Here is a 22,891-nt window from a genome sequence, read left to right as displayed (position 1 = left end):
GAAAGAGAGAGGAATACAATAGGTAGGTAGGGAGAGAGAGTAATTAGGTAGGTAGGTAGGTAGTAGATAAAGGGAGAGAGAGAGAGAGATACAGTAGATAGGTAGGGAGAGAGAGAGAGTAGGTAGATAGGTAGATAGATAGAAGGATAGAGAGAGAGAGAGAGCGAAATACAGTCGGTAGGTAGATAGATAGAGGGAGAGAGAGAAAGAGAGATACAGTAGATAGGTAGGGAGAGAGAGAGTAGGTAAGTAGGTAAATGTTTCCAGGTGTATTTATCCATGTGCTGGAGAAGGAAATTGCTGACAACCTGCAGCACCTAAAACTTGTTTCTGCTGACACAGCACCTGATCAATGTAATTCTCATCAATCATTCTAACTAAAGAGCTTTCCCAAAGGAAAAAAAAGTTTTTGCACTCTGCAAACCTCCCCTTTTTTCCAAATAAAAGGCATGAATAGCCTTGGGGGGGGGGAGTGCAGAGTGCTCCTGGGGGGATTGGGGGGGCCACAAATGAGCAAAAAACAGCCCCTTTTCATATAGCCTTCTGGAGGCTTATAGAGTGCTGCTGAGGGCTGGGGGGGGGGGGAAACAGCCCATTTTTTGCTCATTTCTGCCCTCCCCAGCCCCCAGGAGCTCTTTGAAAGCCTCCATAAGGGTATGCACAGCAATTTTTGTGAAGGACTCAGGGCTTCGGGAGACAAAAAAATGCTGTATTTGATATATAAGACGCACCCAAATTTTCAGCCTCTTTTTTGAGGAAAAAAGGTGCCTCTTATACTCCGAAAAATACTGTAGTTCATCTGGTCAGTTCAAGCTTGGAAAAGTTCTTTTTGACTCTGTGCTACGTTTGGCCTTGTTCTGCATTTGGCAATTAGGCTTCTGGCCGTATTCCAAGGACCAAGAGCGATAAGGTGGATGTTTATCAATGTTTCCCTGAAAGACTGTGGCAACTCGAGCAGACATCTGTTGGAACCTTCACAGACTGTTTATGAAACCTTGAGGACCGTTAATGACCATAATTTACAGCCATATAAATAAAAGAAGGTTTTGGGGACTAATATTGTGATTTATGCTTTCTCAGAAAGCCTAAGTCAGAACAGCTTCTGGAGGCAAATTGTTCCAATGATTAATTGTTCTGACTGTCAGGAAATTTCTCCTTCGTTCTAGGTTGGTTCTCTTGTTGATTAGTGTCCAGGCATTGCTTCTTCTTCTGTCTTTAGGTGCTTTGGAAAAATAGGTTGACCCCCTCTTCTTTCTGGCAGCCCTTTATATATTGGAACACTACTATGATGTCACCCCTAGTCCTTTTTTTTTCATTAAACTAGACATACTCAATTCCACAACCATTCTTCATATATTTTAGTGTCCAGTCCCCTGGATGATAATCTTTGTTGCTCTTCTCTGCATTCTTTCTAGAGTCTCAACACCTTTTTTATATTGTGATGACCAGAACTAGATGCAATATTCCAAGTGTGATCTTACTAGGGTATTATCAAGTGGTAGTAACATTTCAGATGATCTTTATTCTATCCTTCTGAACAACAAGAACAACACAGGACAAGACATTCACACAGAGCTAACCACATGTCAGCCCCACCAAGTTGACCAGTCTAAGAAGCAACTTCACAAGAAAGCCAAGACGACTTTTATTGAGAATGGCTGTAAGCTTGATTATTCTGTGTCTCGTCCCCTTTTTATATTTACGTGAATTAGAGAGTTATCTATCTGAGCCTTTTATGCATATTTTATGCCTGTTTGGAACTTAAGCTATGTTTTTATCCTTGCCGCTTTGGTAATGATCTGGCCTATTTCTGTCTTCTTTACTCTCTACAACAAATCATGGATTAAACTAAGACATATATTGGTTATACCAATATCTACACAATACTTAATTCCTTACATAGTAAGCATATATATATATATATATATATATATATATATATATATATATATATATATATATATATATATATATATATATATATATATATATATATATATATATATATATATATATATATATATATATATATATGTGTTTTTATTTGTGCTGATAAATAAATAAAGGAAGACTAGTATAGATCTATTTCAAGCTATTTAGCTCTCATCAGCTAGCCATATCCTTACTGGGATTCGAATCCCAGTAAGGATATGGCTAGCTGATGAGAGCTAAATAGCTTGAAATAGATCTATACTAGTCTTCCTTTATTTATTTATCAGCACAAATAAAAACACAAATATAACAAAGGCAACAGTAAAAATATTGGGTTTCTGTCTGGATGGACTCTTGTGACGAGCCTAATGACAGAGAGTGGAAGTGTGACCTTCCTCCCACACTTGGGCATACCAGGGGTTGTGACTTTAAGTATATATATATATATATATATATATATATATATATATATATATATATATATATATATGTGTGTGTGTGTGTGTGTGTGTGTGTGTGTGTGTGTGTGTGTGTGTGTGTGTGTGTGTGTGTGTGTGTGTGTGTGTGTGTGTGTGTGTGTGTATGTTGTATTTGTGCTGATAAATAAATAAAGGGAGACAAGTATAGATTTATTTCAAGTTATTTAGCTCTCATCAGCTAGCCATACCCTTACTGGGATTCGAATATTTGGGCATAACAGGGGTTGTGACATACACACACACACACACACACACACACACACACAACTACTGATGTGGGGAAAAATTGATTGGGAGAGGAAAGCACAGGTTTTGTTGTGGGAATCAGCTCAGGAATAGAACCCCTAACTTAGCCAGCTGTTACCTCTCAACATTATCCTGCTTTATAAAAAATAAACAGACTGGGGGCAGGAAGAAAATGTACCTTCTTGATATCTGGAGGAAATGCAGATAAATGTGATAAAGTGAGTAATTTTATAAACCCCAAAAGTATAAATAGCAATAATATTTAGACATATATCGCTTCACAATGCTTTACTAGGCAGATGTGTAATAGGTATTTAGAATAAATAGAACACTCAGTAGTGGGTATTACATAATTGATACAATTAATATAAGCAATTATTTTAAACATTTACATTTACTTGCAGTATCTCGAGTGTCTATCAGCACACTGCATATTAACTCCAAATTGGTGAGATGCAGAAAACAGGATGTGGAATTGCAAAAAGGTTTCCTTATTTGACATTCTAGCTATCCTATTCCATGTCAAGGATATAAAAAGAAAAGTGTAAGTGATCTTCAAAAAGAGACCACAACTGGGACTGGGAACTCAGTTGTTAAGTAAAATGGCTACTAAGTGAAACCATGACGGTGCTTGTGATGTTAATCAACTCTCCTTTGCTTTACCACGTAGATCTGAAAAGATCTTAAATATGAGGACTGGTCGCAAAGGGTTTTGTTTTAACACAGTCATAACTGTGAATGGTTGCTAAATGAGGCAGTCACTAAATAAGAACTATCTATTGATTTAGATCTGAATGATTTTATGTGTCATGTTCTTCAAATACTTTTTGCAGCAATCCTTCAGATATTTTTTACTTCTTAACTGAAAGGGTCCAGATTCAAATGCCCAATGTTTTAAAGTCTGACATGATTATAATGGCAAAAACCAGAGAAGAAATTCAGCAAAAATTCGATTTCAGTCTATGAATTATCTCAACAACATAAACTGTAAGGAACTAATTCTCCCAGAATTCCCAGTGAATGGCCAAGGATTATTACTAATATAATTAAAAGATATGAAACAGATTTTTGTGAACAGTCCAGAGCATGTTAACTTTAGATAATATAAACATGTAATTGCTGTGATCTTTTTGTTTGTTTGTTTGTTTGTTTATTGGATTTATATGCCGCCCTTCTCCCAAAGGACTCAGGGCGGCGTACAACATTAGAAAAACACATATTACAAAAGTTAAAAAGGAAATTAGATAGAGTATCCAAAAACAAACCCAATTAATATTAACAATAACATTTTAAATATTAGATTAAAATTAACAATTAAATCAATCATTTATTTTATTTTGTTCAGGCCAGGCCGGCTTGCTGGAAAAGCAAACTTTTTCAGCCGGGTCGGAAGGACTGGAGGTTGGGGATCCCATAGAGGTCCCACAGAGAAGGCTCTCCCCCTGGGAGTCACTAGCCGACACTGCCTGGCTAATGGCACCCTGAGGAGGTCAACTCTGTGGGATCGCACTGGATGGTGGGAGGCTACCGGTGGCAGTAGGTGGTCTCGCAGGTACCCTGGGCTTAAGCCATGGAGTGCTTTAAAGGTCATAAGTAGTACATTGAATCGCACCCAGAAAACAACCAGCAACCAGTGCAGGCCGCCTAAAAGGGACGTAACATGGGAGCACCTAGGTACCCCCATGATAATCCATGCGGCTGCATTCTGGACCAGCTGAAACCTCTGGGTGCTCTTCAAGGGCAGCCCCATGTAGAGAGCGTTGCAGTAGTCCAGGCGAGAAAGGATGAGGGCATGAGTGACTGTGCACAGACCATCCCAATCCAGGAAGGGGTGCAACTGATGTACCAGGCGAACCTGGTAAAAGGCCCCCCTGGTCATGGCCGTCAGGTGTTCTTCTAAACTAAGCCGCATATCCAGGAGGACTCCCAGATTACGGACCCTCTCTGAGGGAGCTAAAATTTCTCCCTCTATCATCAATGATGGAACAAGATGCACAAATTGGGATGACACAAACCACAGCCACTCAGTCTTGGAGGGATTGAGCTTGAGCCTGTTCCTCCCCATCCACATCCGCACAGCCTCCAGGCATCGGGACATCAAGTCGAGAGCATCATTTGGGTGGTTTGGGGTAGAGATGAAAAGTTGGGTATTATCAGCATATTGATGATACCGTACCCCAAAACCACGGATGATCTCACCCAGCGGTTTCATATATATGTTGAACAGGAAGGGTGAGAGACCCGACCCCTGGGGCACCCCAAAAGTGATGCACCTCGGGGTCGATCCCTGCCCACCAGTCAGCATGAACTGTGACCGATCCGACAGGTAGGAGGAGAACCACCGTAAAATGGTGCCCCCCACTGCCAGCCTCATGTCACCTCCCAGGAAGCCGAAACTAACCAAGAGGCACATGGGTCCAGCACACAAGTGGCAGCACTAAGTCTCTTCATAATCCTGTCCATGACCTCGGGGGTCACAGGGTCACACTCATCCCAGATAGTCTCCACAAGATTCATACCCATTGATTCACCCGAATCTACCCAGTCAGAGTCCAAGCCTGTCCGTATCTGTGCGATTTTATCCTGCAAATACTGAACAAATTCTTCAGCCCTACCCTGCAAGGGGTCTTTCCCAGTTCCTTGGTTAAGTAAGCAGCGGGTCACCCTAAACAGGGCGGCTGGGCAGTTATCTGCAGAGGTGATAAGAGCAGAAAAATGTTGCCATTTTTCCGCTTTTATCGCCACTAAGTAGGATTTAATATGAATTCTTACTAGTGTTTGATCAGATTCGGACCGGCTGGCCCTCCAACCACTCTCTAGATGTCTTTTCCGGTGTTTCATCTCCAGGAGCTCCTCGGTAAACCAGGGAGCTACCCGGGATTGCCATGGGGTCAGAGGCTGCAAAGGCACAACACGATCCAAGTCCCCAGTGGCCACCCTATCCCAGACTTCCACTAGGGCTTTGGTCAAGTTGTGAGCAAGGGATTCAGGAAAAGTTCCAAGCTCCATCAGGAACCTTTCAGGATCCATCAGGCATCTGGGGAGGAACCATCTAGTCGGTTCCGCTTCCCTGCAGCGAGGGGTAGCAGTACGGAAGTCAAGCCTGATGAGGAAATGATCCGACCATGACAAGGGTTGGATAGAAATATCCCCTAAATCTAGATCATTCATCCACTGCCCAGAGACAAAAATCAGGTCGAGCGTGTGTCCCCTATTATGGGTGGAGGCTTGAATTAACTGAGTTAAGTCCATAGCCATCATGGAAGCCATGAACTCCTGAGCTGATTCGGATGTTTCACCAATGGAAGGCAGATTGAAATCCCCCAGAAGCATAAGCCTGGGGAAATCAACCACTAATTTGGCTAACATGTTAAGCAGCTCCGGCAGGGCCGATGAAACGTAGCAGGGAGACAGGTACGTAACAAAAAGGCCACCTGAACTCCAAGGCCCCATTTCACAAAAAGGGACTCACACCTGCCTATCTGAGGCACAGTGACCTTCTGAGGTCCGAGAGTTTCCCTAATAACCACCGCCATCCTGCCACCCCTGCCCTGGGCTCTCGGCTGGTGAAACGCCTGGAAGCCTGGTGGGCATAATTCACTAAGGGGAACATCCCCCTCATGGCCCAACCAGGTCTCCGTAATGCATGCCAGGTCTGCTCTACCCTCTTGTATGAGGTCATAAATGAGAGGAGCCTTATGTACCACGGACCTAGCGTTAAGCGACACCAGCCGGAGATCAGGGTCCTGTAATCCCGAGCACCCGGGGGTGCGAGAAGGGCGATGAGGATCAGAACGCGCAATTGCTCTTAAACAGCAAACCCGCGTCCCCTGAACATAATTTGGCCCTCGACCCCCACCATATATGCCTCTCCCACAAACAGTAGAGATGGTGAACCCCCCAATGGAATGGCTTAATGTCTCCCCCGGAATTCCAACCCTTCCCAGCATTCCTGACACGCGACCATTAGTTAGCTCTGGCCTGTGTCTTGGCAGATTCCCCCTCAAGCCTGTCTGAGCCATCCGAATCAACCCCCCTGCCCCCCCTTACAATTTGATTTAAAAAACCCTGTAAGAAACCACTAAGAAGTCTCTTCTTTGCATGACACCTCTCGGGATCCCAAGATCCGTCATTAAGGAAGTGTCTTGATAGGCAAGAAGGCCATCCCCGGGAAAGGGGGAGTTCCCGAAGAGAATAATGTGCGCATGTGCGAGGAAGATGGCTGCCTGAGCTTTTCGCTCGGGGTTGAAGAGAAAGGAAACTTCGGAAAAACCGACCCTCTTCTGTAGCTAGACTGCTGAAGGGCGAAGCCTGGGCAAGAGGATATTGAGAGGGTGCTGGAAAAACGAGCACCTGGAGAAACGCTGTTCGGACGGCTTTGGGCGACGCAGTGTCGGGCGGTGCTGAGAAGCCTGCGGGCGGCCTTCCCCCCCTACAGACAGCGTGGGCGGCGGTCTCCAGCTGACAGATCACCGCGGCTTGCCTTTCCTTTGCGAGACGCCGCGGAACCGCTGGAACATGAAGCCTCCCCTCCCTCCTCTCGCGGATGGTGGTTTCTAGCGGATGGCAGTTCCAGCGCTGTATTGGATTGCCGCGGCCCTGCCTTTGTTCTGCGTGGCGCCGTTGGGCCTTTGAACTGAGCGCCCCCCCCTTCCTCCACCCTCCATCGTGGACGCAGCGCTCAGCTTTGGATCCGGATTGCCACGGTCCTATTTTTGTTTATGCTGCTGAGACGCTGGGTGTGCTGTCCCCAGGGGGGTGGTGAGTTTGCTGCTGGGACGCCGTGGGCCGAAGGGTTAGGTTTGCTGCTGTTATTGCTGCCGACCCAAACGCACCCCCCTTCCATCATAACTCTTTTGAACTCTTGACTATCATGGCCTGCCTCTCGGCTCATGCTGCTGTTGCCGATGCTATCCGTGGTTGCTTCAGGAGCCCCCATTTTAGACGCCTGACTGTCCTCGCCTTTCGACTGGCTTTACCCCCGCCTTTACCCTCAGGACCAACATTCTGGAGTGAGCTGGGATACCTGAATCCACCTCCGGCTTCGCTGAGACCCCCAGACATTCTCCTGTATACCATCCTGCACCTTAATTCTGCAGAAAGAAGAAGGCAGGGGACGAATAGGACATGGGCAGGGGGCCTGCTTAGCACCCCCCGCCCAACTGACATTAACCCTCCAACCATTTTAAACTCTTGGGCCTTGCCCTTTTTGCTGGACTCCACAGAGGAGAAGATGAAGAGCATTAAGTTTTTTTCTCCTCTCTTGCACAGTACGCACAAAAATAACTTTTAGGAATGCAGTGTGACTGGTATGTTTGACTGATGATTGTACCCACTTTTTAACTTCATTATTGTTGTATTTTCTGTGTTTTTAACTGACCTATGTGGGGAATGCGTGGATGAGTGGCTGTGTTTATGCGAGAAGATGACTGATTCGAAGGGCCTGTCGGGGAACGCGGGGGCCATAGGGGTGGTTGGTGGGACTACGGACACGGGAGTGGGCCGGAGCATTACGGTCTTAACAGGGAGGGGCAGATATGGCGGGGACTTTAGGGCAGGCCATTACCGGGGAAGGAGGGCTCGCTACGTCACAGAGATCCCTCCTTCCGGCCCTATGAGTCCCACTCCAAGGCCAGGTGGTGTGAGTAATCAGGACCCTGGCCTCAGGCTGCTGGCGCTAAATGCCAGGTCTGTAGTTCATAAAGCTCCTCTCGTTCAGGACTTAATTTTAGACGAGAGGGCAGACCTGGCATGTATTACTGAGACCTGGCTGGGCCCGGAGGGAGGAGTCCCCCTCGTTGAGATGTGCCCAGAGGGTTTTCAGGTGCTCCATCAGCCGAGAGCTCAGAGAAGGGGTGGGGGTGTGGCTATTGTTATCCGAGAGTCTCTAGCACCTCGTAGGATCCCTGCTCCGGAGCTTGTCGGGTGTGAGTCCCTGCTGGTGAAGTTGGACCTCAAGGGTCAAGTGGGTCTTCTGCTAACGTACCTGCCTCCTAACTGCGTTGCAACAGCCCTCCCCTCGCTCCTCGAGTCGATAGCCGAGCTGGCAGTTGAGTTCCCCAGACTTATGGTTCTGGGGGATTTCAATCTGCCTTCGCTCGGTGAACACTCTGATGGAGCGCAGGAGTTCATGGCTTCCATGACAACCATGGGCTTGACCCAAGTAATCCGAGGACCAACCCACTCAGCGGGTCACACGCTTGACCTCGTATTCCTCTCGGAGCAGTGGAATTGTGATCTTGGTCTGAGGGGTAGCGAGATCTTGCCCCTGTCATGGTCAGACCACTACCTATTGAGGCTTGACTTTCAGAGACCAAACCCCCACTGTAGGGAGGAGGAACCGCCCCAGGTGACTTATGGACCCTTTGGGGTTCCAGACGGAGCTTGGGGTTATTCCTGATACTCTCGCCCGCAGTTCGGTGGAGACTCTGGTTGCTGCCTGGGAGCTGGCAGCGACGGAGTCTCTTAACCGGATTGCGCCTCTACGGCCGCTCCGAGGCAGTGGATCCCGGAAGGCTCCTTGGTTCACTGAGGAACTCCGGGAGATGAAGCGCCGAAGGAGACGCCTAGACCACCTATGGAGGTCCAGCAAATCCGAATCGAGCCGAGCATTTTTGACAACCTACACCAGAGATTACGTTCGGGCAATTAGGACAGCTAAGAAAACACACATTGCCTCTCTGGTTGCGTCTGCTGAGTCGCGCCCAGCCGCCCTGTTTAGGATAACCCGTTCCCTCCTAAATAGGAGGGATACGGGCGATCCGCTGCAGGGCAGGGCTGAGGACTACGTCCAATTTCTCGCAGACAAGGTTGCTCGGCTCCGGGCGGACCTGGACTCCAATTCTGCAGTACCAGCCGAGGCACTAAGGGATGATCTGGTAAGTCATCGCTGGATTGAGTTTCAAGCTGTTACCCCTGAGGATGTGGACAAGGCGATGAGAGCTGTAGGTGCCTCCACATGTGTGCTGGACCCGTGCCCCTCCTGGCTGGTTGTAAACAGCAGGGAGGTGACACGAGGCTGGATCCAGGCAGTTGTTACCGCCTCTCTTCAGGAGGGGATCTTTCCCCCCGCTTTAAAGGCGGCGGTGGTGAGACCCCTCCTGAAGAAACCATCCTTGGATCCAGCTGTTTTAAATAACTATCGTCCAGTCTCCAACCTCCCCTTTGTGGGGAAGGTTGTTGAGAAGGTGGTGGCCTTTCAGCTCCAGCGGTCCTTGTAGGAAGCCAGTTATCTCGATCCATTCCAGTCTGGCTTCAGACCTGGCTGCAGCACAGAAACCGCTTTGGTCGCGTTGACCGATGATCTCTGGAGAGCCAGGGATGGAGGCCACGCCTCCATCCTAGTGCTCCTTGACCTCTCAGCGGCTTTCGATACCATCGACCATGGTATCCTTCTGTGACGACTGCGGGAGGTGGGGGTTGGAGGTTTTACAGTGGTTCTCCTCTTACCTCTCGGACAGGTCGCAGTCGGTGTTAGTTGGGGAGCAGAGATCGACCCCTAGGCCCCTAACGTGTGGGGTGCCGCAGGGTTCGGTCCTGTCCCCCCTTCTTTTCAACATCTACATGAAACCGCTGGGTGAGATCATTCGACGGCACGGGATAAAGTACCATCAATATGCGGACGATACTCAGTTGTATCTGTCCGCCCCGTGCCAACTCAACGAAGCGATGGATGTGATGAGCCAGGGGCTGGATGCTGTTAAAGACTGGATGGGGGTCAACAAGCTTGTGCTCAATCCAGAAAAGACCGAGTGGCTGCTGTGTTTCCCTCCCATGAATTGGCCAAGTACTCCATCTCTCAGGCTGGGGGGTCAAATTATACGCCCCTCAGACAGGGTTCGCAACTTGGGAGTCCTCCTGGACCCACAGCTGACCTTCAAACATCATTTGTCAGCTGTGACCAGTGGGGCATTTGCCCAGGTTCGCCTGGTACACCATTTGCGTCCCTACCTGAACCGGGAGGCCCTCACAACAGTCACTCGTGCGCCTTGTGACCTCTAGGCTGGAATATTGCAATGTGCTCTACATGGGGCTGCCCTTGAAGAGCATTCGGCGACTCCAGCTAGTCCAGAATGCGGCCGCACGAGCGATTGTGGGTGCACCTCGGTTCACCCACGTAACACCTATCCTCCGCGAGCTGCACTGGCTACCTGTTGATCTCCGGGTGCACTTCAAGGTGCTACTTATCACCTATAAAGCCCTTCATGGTAGTGGGCCTGGGTACTTGAGAGACCGCCTACTGCCAATTACCTCCACTAGACCGATTCGATCGCATCGATTAGGCCTCCTCCGAATTCCATCTTCTAGCCAGTGCAAACTGGCAACTACCCGGAGGAGAGCCTTCTCGGTGGCTGCTCCGTCCCTTTGGAACGAACTCCCCGTAGAAATTCGGACCCTCACCACCCTCCAGTCCTTCCGCGCCGCTGTAAAGACCTGGCTGTCCCGGCTGGCCTGGGGTTGAGATTGTAGCCCCACTCGAATTGTGCGATTGTTGTGTTTTCTTTTTTAACATGCTGTATTGTCTATTGTTTGTCTTTCCCCCTCCCTTTTTGAATTGTGAGCCGCCCTGAGTCCCCTTAGGGAAAAGGGCGGCATACAAATAAAGGCAAAACAAAAACAAAACAAATAAAGTTCTGTTGCAGTATAACATAGAGGAGAGTGTGGCATCAACCAAACGGGGTGACATCAGATTACTTATGCAATCAGTATTTTTCTATGGTCTATTGAGATATATGAAATGAGATGACATTTGCCTAAGTTATATTCTAATGGTTTTAAAAAAATCAAACATGTACCTATCTAGCAAGTTGAACAGGAATAAAATTGGTTGACAAAACAGACCAAATTTGCTATTTAAGGCTATTGCCATTTAATACTATTATGAAGTATTAATTTGTCATTTGATGCTATTTTATGCTATTTGCCATTTAATCTTGTTTATTAATTATTCTTAATTAACTGAACATTATGTCTAAAGTACTGGCATTTGTGATCCGTAGTCTAGTCTAAGATAAGAATTATTTTTGTCGTTAAAATAAATGAGATAATAAATAAGAAGGAATTATGTCTACAAATGTTTCAGCTAAAATTCTAATATAATACAACAGTTTTTCCCAACCCAATAATCTCCAAATATATGGAACTATACATTTTTGGAAATCATAGAGAATATGACCAATGGCTGGAAATGCTTAGGAGTTGTAGTTCCAACACATACGTGTATCCTTGGGTTGGGGAAGGTTGTTATACATAATTTGATTTAAGAGACCCTGATGTGATAAATGGGATGTTAATAAGTGAAAACAACAATCTTCTTATAAAAAGAATCAAGGAATAATTTAAAGCAAGGTCAGGATCAAATAATTAATCTCTGGAAACTATTTCAGTTTTAAATAGAGTTTTAACCATAGAGTGAACTTTCATGTTAGAAACAGTTCTATCTCACATGCCCTAATAGGTTATTTTTCTTCATTAATATTATTTGGAAATACTTTTTAAAAACTATTAATGCGGATTCATAAGATGATTTTGGTTGGATTCTATGATGTATATAATTATTCAAACTGCATTTGTACATATTTATTGTATTTCATTATATTTTTAATCAGGCAAATAAATTATACTAAGAAATCAACACTATCCCCTGAACTATCAATTTAAATTTGGTTCCACCTTCTATTTAATTTCAGATTTGATTTGGTGGGTTTTGGAGTATAAATCAAAATAAAATAAAATCATGCAGCCTGAAATTTGCCTATCTGGAACTACAATTATCATAACAAAGAGAACATCTAATATCTTTTTTTCTCTGAAGCAAATGTAATAAAAAGTATAGATTTTAACATACAAACCATAGATTAATTCACATTTTTTGTCTAGGTCCAATTAAAAACTATTAAACTGATCAATTTGGTAGCCTTACCAGTTCACACCACTTTAAGTTAACCAAAGATTTTTTGTTATGCTTGCTGCAGCCCAACCTTTTCCTTATTCTAAAAATAATGAAGGGTTATAAGATATAGTTTAGAAATCTAACTTGGTACATTGATTAGGGCATCAGGCTCAAAACAGTCTATCAATTATACTCCCTTCTTAAGAATGAAGCCAACAGGGTGAACTTGGGCCAGGCTGTCCCTGTCAGTGTTAGAAAGAAAACCCCTTCTGAAAAACCCTGCCAAGAAAATGGCAGGGCCTTGACTAAGCAGTTGCCAGGAGTCGATGGTACACACACAGACAAACCCCAAGATATATCCCAGTGTCATCATAAATCTTCACACACTGATGGTAGGAAAGAAGTGTGTCTCATATGCATTACTTGAAGAAGTCAGCACTGCATAGTGTTTCTTAGAAATCAGATTTGTAAAAGTGAGATCTTGATGTATTCCTCATAGAATATTTTTAAAAAATTAAAATACTCTAATAATAGATAAGACTATATATTTTCATTAGAAATAACAGAATATTTATATTATTATCACATTTCATACAAAGCTTAAAGAGATTAAATTACCAAAAAAAGTAGACACAATTATGTTAGGCAAAATAGTTACAACTGGAACAAAAATCCCAGTATCATCTTCCAATTTAATTCAGACCAGCAGCTGAAATAATAAGAACTCTTCTAAATATGTAATGTTTTATGTGTTAATATTCACTGACAGTTGGATAAAATTCTTCTGACAAATTCTATTGAAACTGAAAACAATTTCAGTCAATGAAGTCCACAATTAAATTACATGCCCTTCTCTCTTTTAAACTTCATGTCCATTGATTTCATTTGATGGTGCCTTCAGGTTCTATTATTTCCATTGATTTTTATAGCTCTGTAACATTCTTTATCTTTCTGGTTTTCTTATTTTTTGTGTGTGCAACAGAAGATATACACGATGCGACAGAATCATGTGAAGCTTTGTCCTATGTTTTTACTAGTTTTTCACTATCTTAAATATATTTTCACTGGATTTTAATCAACCAAAATTCTCCATGTATTATTTTTTTGTTAATGTAAATGTTCCTATGATCCTGATTACTTAAGTCCAGAAACATTCATCAGCCATTTATATATTTAAAACCCAGTTTTACATACACACACAAACATGATTCAAAGCAGTTAATTGTGCAATTCAGTACAAAAAATATAATTACAACCTTATCACTACTTAAAACTTATTTAATAAGAACCCCATCTTTAAACTTCAGATTAGAATCTTACTTTTCAATAGATCAGTGTCAGCCTCTGTTTTGCTGCTTGCTTTTCGGCTGCCATTGAAACGGGGAGGGCATGGTATTTGGGTAAGGGAAATAATCTGTGTAGGAGGACTGTTAATTGGGGGTTCTCACCATCCGTTTGCGCATGTGGAAGGAGGGGAGCTTCCCGCCAAGGCCAACTGTCCAGCATTCCATCCTGATGATGATTTTTGAAGATGTCTCCCACCTGACAGTTGGGTGATATATGATTGGACTATGGACCGGGGTACCAAGGGGAGGGGGATGAATCATGTATTGATATCTATTGCTTTCGCGCTCTTTTACTCAGATCCAGCTTTGCTTTGCTTCTCATTGTTTATAATCAGTAAAAGTACACTTAATTCTAAAACATGGAGTTGAGTGGTTTCTTTCTTGGTTATTAAGTGAAGGACAATCAGTTTAAATGGCAAACACCAATTTGGGTAAAAGATAATAGAGATAGGATGCCCTGAGATTGTTTCCCATGGTTTCCCCACTGACTTTTCTTGTAAAAAAACTGGCAGGAAGTGTTAGAAATGACAAACACATAACCAAGGCTAATTGTACTGGTGCAGCAGCAGCGAAGCAGCGCAACTTTACCAGATTTCAATCTTCAAGGTGTCATGGATTGCAGATTTTGGACCCATTCTTTAAGTTAGCTTATTTGAGGTGCATTGATTCAAAAATTGTTGCTCTGTGATGCACTATTTCACCCACTTGAAAGTTACAAAAAAATCAAACAGACATGCAAATTTTAATAGTATATAGTGGTATACCTGGAATGCTCTGTCTTCTTATAGCTAGTGCTCCATCGGGTGGCTTTGACTGGTTTGCAGATTTAGTATATGGACTGTCATCTGAAACAAAGAAAACACTTGACATTGGGCATATATTTTAGCTGCAGTCCTCAATATATTATATCGTTGCTCCATAGGATAAGAAAGAAAAAAAATGTTGAATGTTAAATGAAGACTTAATTTTAATCTGATTCTCAAGCAGCTTTTAACAAACTATAAAATATTTACACAGAAGGTCTATTAGTTACTATTTGCATATTTACGTGCTTTAAGAAAAATGGATGAGAATCTCAGAGAATAAGATTATTTCAGATCTCATAACAAGATGCTATAAATAACAATAATAGGAATATATTTATTTTAAAAATTACAAAATCCTTGAAAATGTAACTTTTCCCTTTATTGCTTTAAGCCTTGGAATTCTTTTGGAAATCACTTCTAAGTAACAAAACCATTATGGAAATTAGCTTAATTATTATAGAGCCTGTACCCATTTATCACTTTTCCTCCCCATTCTTATGGAAGAGGTTTCTCCTCTTACAAGGAGCCAAAATGATTAGATATCTGCAACCAGGCCCTCGGCCAAGAGATGCCAAGATCTCAAAGCAATCTCCATACAAAATTACACAAGAATAGGAGAATACATAAAGTCATGAATAAATAATTTATTACTACTATTGCAAAAGGGCATTCTTTAGTTACGATGGGAAAATGCCCTCCACCTGCAGAGGCTGGCTTCTTAAGGTCATCCTAGAATGAGCCTTCTTTACTAAATGAACATATCAGTAAGTCATATAGTAGGAAGGATCTGCATTTGATTACTCATTATCATAGCAATGGGAATGACCTTCTTCACATCCCTGTTCCAGAAAATACCATGCCTGGGTTCTGTTACCTGTTTTTTTGAGCAACTGGCAGAAGTTCATTGTTCTGAAAGAGTAATATTGCCTTTGTAGTGAATTATGTACAATTGATCACGTGATGCACCTAGAGATTTGCTTCAAGTGAATCCCTACTGCAGTGCAATTGTTAAGTGTAGGAAAATGGGAGTCCAGGCAGTTAAAATGAATACAGATTTATTGTATGCAAATGCCTTTCAAGCAGATTCTTGTAGAGCAGGGGTGTCAAATTCAAGGTCCGGAGCTCAGATCTGGTTTGCCAGATACATAGAAATGACCCGTGGGACCGCCCTGGAAATAATGAAGGACCGGTCTGCGGTCCTTCTGCCAGCAAAAATGGGGTCCCGAGCTCCATTTTGTGGGCAGAGGGTTGCAGGAGGCTGTGGCAGTCAAAAACAGATCTCTGGAGCCTGTTTTCACTGGCAGAGAACTTGGGCCACTACAGGCGCCTCCGACATGAGTGATGTTGAGTAGGCCATGTCCATCCTGACCATGCCCACCCCAGCCCCCGGGGTCAAACACAACCCTGATGCAGCCCTCAATGAAATCGAGTTTGACACCCCTGTTGTAGAGGGTGTTAGCATACAATAAACCCATATTCTCACTACTAATGGTCAAAACAAATTGGTGGCAGGTAAGAGTCAACAGAATTCGAGGTGGACTGGACTTATATCTCTTGTGGGAGTAAAAGGACTCAAACTGATGACACGTTTGACCCTTCCTTTGGTTGGGTCATCTCCTATAGCACCACACACCTAACATGTAACATTTTATTAGTGATACTACATAAATAGATATGTACGACCCATAAACTTTGAAATTCTTCAAAGTAATGGAATTCAATTGGTGGAATTAGTAGTAAAGCAATTGTCACTCAATAAGCTCTGTTAATTTATATGTGTCTTTAGTCCTGGCAAACATACAACACTCATTTTCTTCTCTTTCTCTACTCTTTCCATTGTCTTGAATTCTCAGGCTAGCCTAATTGTGTGCTAGGGGAATTATGATATCTAAGGCACGTCCTTCAGACAAACCTTCCTTGTTTTGGTCATATCACTGACTACTGTAAGAAAGGCAATCATAATAGCACACAATATGCCAATGTTGTCTAGTTTTTCAAGGGCTGAGAGTTTTCATTGCATCGATGTAGCTATCAGTATTAGAAACAGAAAATAAGCTAAGAAATGAAACCATTTTATTGAGACTACCACACGTAAGCACACAGACATTATTTTGCAGATGTTTGCATCTTTGTCTAGTGGAAATAAAATGACTGTGGAAATACATTAATTGAGCTGCATGTTTTTCAAAAACTTCCAACTGCTGGTGGCCCTGCAATATTATATTTAGCTACATTATCAGCATGCTGCCTTCATGCATATTTTACAATATAGACTGAGTGTCTTCCATAATTCTGCATTATTTCCTGAAAGCTTTCAGCATTCTGAAGCTCTCGGAGGCCGTGTCTTTGCCTTTGTGCTTATTATGTGCATTTTTTACATCAGCTTTTAAAGTTCAACTGTAGTAACCAATCCTAGTATTGTACTGTTCCACTTTACTCAAAGAAATAGATTAATAAAAAAGAAAAGAAAAAGATTTATACAATCTGAAACAAAGGTATGACTAATAAAAGTAGTTTCTGTTGAAGACTAAGTATAGGTAGTCCTTGACTTACAACAGTCTGTTACAGTTCAAAGTTACAATGGCACTGAAAAAAAGTGACATGTCCATTTTTCACACATCCTTTACAGCCTCCCCATGGTCATATGATCAAAATTCAAATGCTTGACTCATATTTATGATGGTTGCAGTGTCCCGGGGCCATGTGATCAACTTTTGAAAATTGACAATAGGGAAGCAAATTCACTTAACAACTGCAGTGATTCATTTAACCACTGTATCAAGAAAAGTCATAAAATGGGGCAAAACTCACTTAACAATTCTTTCTCTTAGCCTCAGAAATTTTGGGCTTGATTGTGATCATAAGTCGAGGACTATCTGTATACAATAGCTATTGTTTTAAAACCTGACTGTCATTCCTAAAATACAGTAGTTAGGTCTGTGTAACAATGATTCTGTGCTTAATTGTTTCTTTCAAAAATATTCCCCAACTCTTTAGAGTACATTTCATTTAGCAGCTCCTTTAATTATTGACAAAGCAATAAGATTGAATGTTGTACATACATTCACACACATTATTCAATATAAAGTTGTTATAATTAGTATTTCCACTTGATAAACCATGCAAGAGCTGTAAGATAAGGGTACCTATCTATCATCTAAACCCTGAGCCTGATTATATTATCATTTGAGAAAAAGTAAACCTCATGTGCCTTTTTTGCCTAGCATTAATTCGAACATATCATGGCCAAAAATTTTTTGCTTACCAAGGATGCAATTGATTTGTGCAATAGTCTTGTGATTATGGTATGGGTACATACATTTACAGAGGTAAGTATCAAACCCTAATCCATTTGGTGGGAAAGAGACCACAAGACAGATGAAATAAGTGGACATAATCAATTGGCGTACAAAACTTGCTGGTGGGCAAAAATTTGGCAGACACAGAAAAAGAACAAAAGCCCAGAACTATTATTTTTCTACTTAAGTATATGTTACTGTGATAGAATAATGCAATTTTTATTTTAAAGCCTTTCCATATGTAATATAATAATAACTTATTACATTTATATGCTGTTCAATTCCCAGTTTATAAATAAAAAACAATTAAAAACAACAGCAAAAAAACAGAGTAAAGATGGCAAAAATAACAAAGTCAGATGTGTACTTAAAAAAGTGTCTAGGGTTCTGACACTGGCATTATTTAATCAACCGAACTAAGAGAATACCAATCCTTTCACATTGCATCAGCTGGGCAGATACAATGGGAGACAGGTATTTCCTCAAGTAACCAAGCCCCCTACCATTGGAATACTATGTGGAAATGATCTTGGGATATGTGGTGGGGGAGGAAGGAGGCAGCGATGAGGGGATGAGGGAGAGATGTTGAGGGGGAGATGATAAGCAAGAATACAGACTGAAATTGCATAATGGGTGGAGAAAGAGGCTCAGAAGAAATACTAGCTTCTTGGGCTGTAAAGGAGATGGAGGAAGATTTTTAATTTCAGACTTGCAAGATTCTGCTGTTGTAGCTTTGCAGTAAAGTTGAATTAGCTATCTGGTTGTGTTTCCTGTCTGATCTATCTGCGAAGGTTGACATCAATCTTGCAAGTCTGGACTCTGCCCACTTCCCATCTTCCAAGGTCATTCCCATATACTATAAGAGCCAAGAAAAGTTTTATAGGAGTGATCAATCCCATGAATAGCACAAGAAGCAAACTGGCAACCAGTGCAGCTTGCAAAGCAGAAGTATTATATAGTCATACCGAGGCTTGCCCATCATTACCTGGACTGCTGTGTTCTAGACCAGTTGAAGCTTCTAGATGCTCTTCAAGGGCAATCTCATGTAAAGCACATTGCAGTAATCAATCTGTGAGGTGACCAGGGCATGAGCAATTGACTGAAGAGCCCCCTGATCTAGGAGAGGACACAAGTGGTGCACCATATGGAACTAACTGTGCAAAGGCCAATGGGTCACAGTTGTTCCTTTCTCATCAAGCAGCAGCTATGAGTCCCTAAAGATTTCCCAAATTGTGTACCACTCTTAATGGGGAAATATCATACAATTCAAGGTCAAAGATAAAATATTCAAAGATTTGGACAGCCCAAATACCCAAAGCCACTCTTTATGTATCAGATACCAACTTTCTGGCTTTTAGAAAACACTTTTCTGTAATTTAGGAATGATATTATATTTATAGGCATGATCCCAGGATATTTTCTTAATCTTACATAAGATCTAACATCTGCTTATCAGGGAAAATTTTATTTTTGAGCAAAATTTCTTAAGACTGTGCTGTCAAACAACTTGCGCCTAATAAAGATTCCATTCTCTAATTCTTTCACAGAAAGGCAGCAACCAACATGGATTAATCCTGCAATCTACCATGCATGCTGGCATCTCACTGAGCCAGGATTTTTTAATTAGCCTTTAGGAACTATGTGAAACTTGGGCAGGGATTTGCAGGAGGGTTTTGTGGCATATAAGCCAGAGGCCAGCATTAAGCAGTAAGCTGCTTCTATATAATAATATTAATGAAGACAATACAAGGCCTTTCCCCCCTCTTCAGTTCTCATTGTCAGCTATCTAATTTTACAACCTGTAAATTTCTGAATATTTATTCAAGTGCTAGTTCAGTGTTAGTGCTAATATTCATAAAAATTTGTTACGCTGTGGTGATAATGTCTCATTTTACACTGGAGCTTTGGTATGGTATCTTAACCAAAGTACACATTTCTTGCCATAAAAATGCAAACTGCTGTGGAAAAGAGTAAAAGGCTAAATACCACCTTTATGAAGTGGATTAAATACCAAATCAAAAACAAATTATAACACTTTTCCTTGAAATATGTTGAAAAGCTATCTATATATGAAGAGCCGAAGATGCTTTTAAGATTATACCTGTATCAATATTTCCAGACAAGGAAATAAAAGTGGATAATGCTTTTGTAAGAAAAAATTTTTAAAGTATCAAAAATCAGTGATGAGTTGTTTTAACATCTCTATCATACTGGAGAAAATACAAAAAGAACATAATAGTAGGGTGACCAGATGACCCGATTTCAGCGGGACAGTCCCGATTTTTAACAATTTTTCCCGCGTCCCTCCGCCTTTTAAAAAAGTCCCGATTTTTTTTCTGGCTTCATGTTGAAAGCCCAATGGATTTGCTTAAGAAATCCTAACCGGGGCAAGACAAAAGACACCCTGTCTAACCTCTCTCTCTGTCTCAGTACTTTCACTGAAGATATTAAAACGTTAAAGCAACAAAACGGACCTCTCCCCTCCCCCCACGCCGATCGCGTTTACCTCATTTTATAAGAAAAAAAATGATCCTAGTACCATAGAGCTGCAGGAAATGGCTAGAGGGGTCACCAGTGTTACTTCCTGGATTTTCCAGAGGGGAGGGGCACGGAGGTTGGAGGACTGCTCAAAATGGTGGGAAAAGAAACTTTCTGGTAAGTGTGCTGGGTTTTTTTCTTTTATTTTTTTAATGCATTTTAAAATAATGTAGGTTTTTAAAAATGTGCAGCTACTGTTTTTTTATTCAAAACAATATGTGATGTGCCATGGAAAAATCATTAAAAAAAACCTGAAAGAACAAAAGGTTTTTTTTAGGGTATTTTCCTGACCAAAACTATAATTGTTTCTGCATGACACCCTTAATCACCCTTAATAGCCAACTACACTTCATTCTAAATAGTTTTATTTCCTTTATTGTATGTGATTACTCAAGTCCAAAAACTGAGTTAATTGGATAAACTCAGCTCCACAATTTACTAAATATACAGTTACAGGAATTTCATGTATAGTATGCTGTCTCTTAGGGTTTATTAAACATAGGAGAATATGAGAGGGATTTGATGTAAAATAAGCTCTTTTAATGAATTCAAAATCAACGCAGCAGACAAGACATGGGAGTGAACATAATACACACTTTAACAATATTTTTTTCTTCTTTTAGTCATCAAATATTGCAGCAAGTGTGTCAGTAATAATAGCAAGACAGGCATAGGATTTTCCAGCCAGGTTAATTTTACTTTTTTATGGTTTTGATGTTGTATTTAATTTTATCTGTATTAGAAACTTATGAAGGCTGTGCAACATTTTGAGGTGATATAGAGTATGTAAAGGCATGAATACAGTAGAACCTCTGGTCACAACCATAATTCGTTCCATAACTTTGGTCGCAAACTGATTTGGTCATGAATCAAACCTAATTTTGGAAATTTGGTGCTTACAAAAAAAAATGGTGCAGAAGGGGAAATCAGCAGCGGGGAGAATGTGAATATTTTGGTCAGAAGCGTTCGTGACCAGAGGTTCTACTGTATAACATTTTCACTTAAGACTTAAGATTCACTTAAGATATAACATCTTCACTTAAGATTCACTTAAGAACTGTGGCAAGAAAGGTGGTATAGTGACCAAAGTTACAATGGCATTGAAAAAAGTGACTGATGACCATTTTTCACACTTAGCGACCATTTTCACACTTAGCGACCGTTGCAGCATCCTCATGGTCACGCAATCAAAATTTTGATGTTTGGCAACAGATTCGTATTTATGATGGTTTCAGTGTCCTGAGGTCATATAATCACCTTTTGACAAAGTCAAATGGGGAAACCAGATTCACTTATGTTACTAATTTATCAGCTGCACTTATTCACTTAAGAACTGTGGCAAGAAAGGTGGTATAGTGACCAAAGTTACAATGGCATTGAAAAAAGTGACTGATGACCATTTTTCACACTTAGCGACCATTTTCACACTTAGCGACCGTTGCAGCATCCTCATGGTCATGTGATCAAAATTCGGATGTTTGGCAACAGTTACAATTTATACTATTTTTGCGTTGTATGAAAATTTTTGTTGCTCCGTATAAAATTTTTAATCAACCCCCCCCCCCCCCCCGGTCAAAGGTGTCCCTCTTTACCAATCTGAAAATCTGGTCACCTTACATAATAGGCACAGCATTTTCATTCAGATGCATAATGTAGATGGGCAGAATTATCTGCTTCATAAACCTGTAAAATGTCAACAATCTGTTATGCACATAAACTGCCCTTTCTCACTCAGACTTGCCAGGGAGTTAGTGGGCAAACTGTCAATGAAGTCACCTTTTCTTTCAGTGGTTCAAAGAATCCAATATTAAATTACTAGTAGCTTCTAACACATTTCAAACAGACACTCCAAATAGCATATTTAGAAACCCTGTTTATAGTCCTGCAGTTGAAGTTGATTCCAGGTCCTCAATATTGCTGTATTTTAATGTCCAAGTCAATTTTATTGGAGGGAAGGAGGGAGAAAAGAGAATGAAAGGGAAAAGAAAAGAAAAAAGAAAGAATAAACAAAACAGTTGGATGAGGAGGGATCATTCTTTAAAAGCTATGTAATAGACAACTTCCCCTCTGGAAGTTTAACACCTCTAAAAGGCACCAAACTGGGAAAGACAGATTAACAGTTTAGGAAGAATTTTAATTTTTGTAAATTTTTACCATATATTTTAGATTTAGAAGTGGCACAGGATATTAATTTTATTATGAAGTTACTGATGTATCTTGTACAGTAATGTCAAGCGCGAAACATTACTTTAAGGGCTGCCTCCAGCTCTTCCTTGACATTTTGCCAAATTAGTCATAGATTACTCAACATTTCATTTGAACATCTAAATGTTCAATTAGCTTTCAGTGATAG

General features: G+C 41.7%; 1 protein-coding gene across 9 annotated transcripts in view; it reads right to left on the bottom strand.

Moving 5' to 3' along the window:
- GRIP1 (glutamate receptor interacting protein 1) overlaps window positions 1-22,891 on the bottom strand; it is a 395,387-nt gene that overhangs the window by 101,864 nt on the left and 270,632 nt on the right. For all 9 annotated transcript variants that reach the window (XM_087723475.1, XM_087723470.1, XM_087723471.1 and 6 more), the window contains exon 2: window positions 14,660-14,740. In XM_087723475.1, the coding sequence (XP_087579601.1) occupies window positions 14,660-14,740 (81 nt within the window). The remainder of the gene's footprint in view (window positions 1-14,659; window positions 14,741-22,891) is intronic.

The sequence above is a fragment of the Thamnophis sirtalis genome, unplaced genomic scaffold (genome assembly GCF_051295495.1).
Source record: "Thamnophis sirtalis isolate CommonGarterSnake01/CBP01778 unplaced genomic scaffold, rThaSir2_p1.2 scaffold_9, whole genome shotgun sequence".
NCBI lineage: Eukaryota > Metazoa > Chordata > Lepidosauria > Squamata > Natricidae > Thamnophis > Thamnophis sirtalis.
The sequence above is the reverse complement of the archived record's forward strand: the minus strand, read 5'-3'. Positions and strand labels throughout refer to the sequence as shown.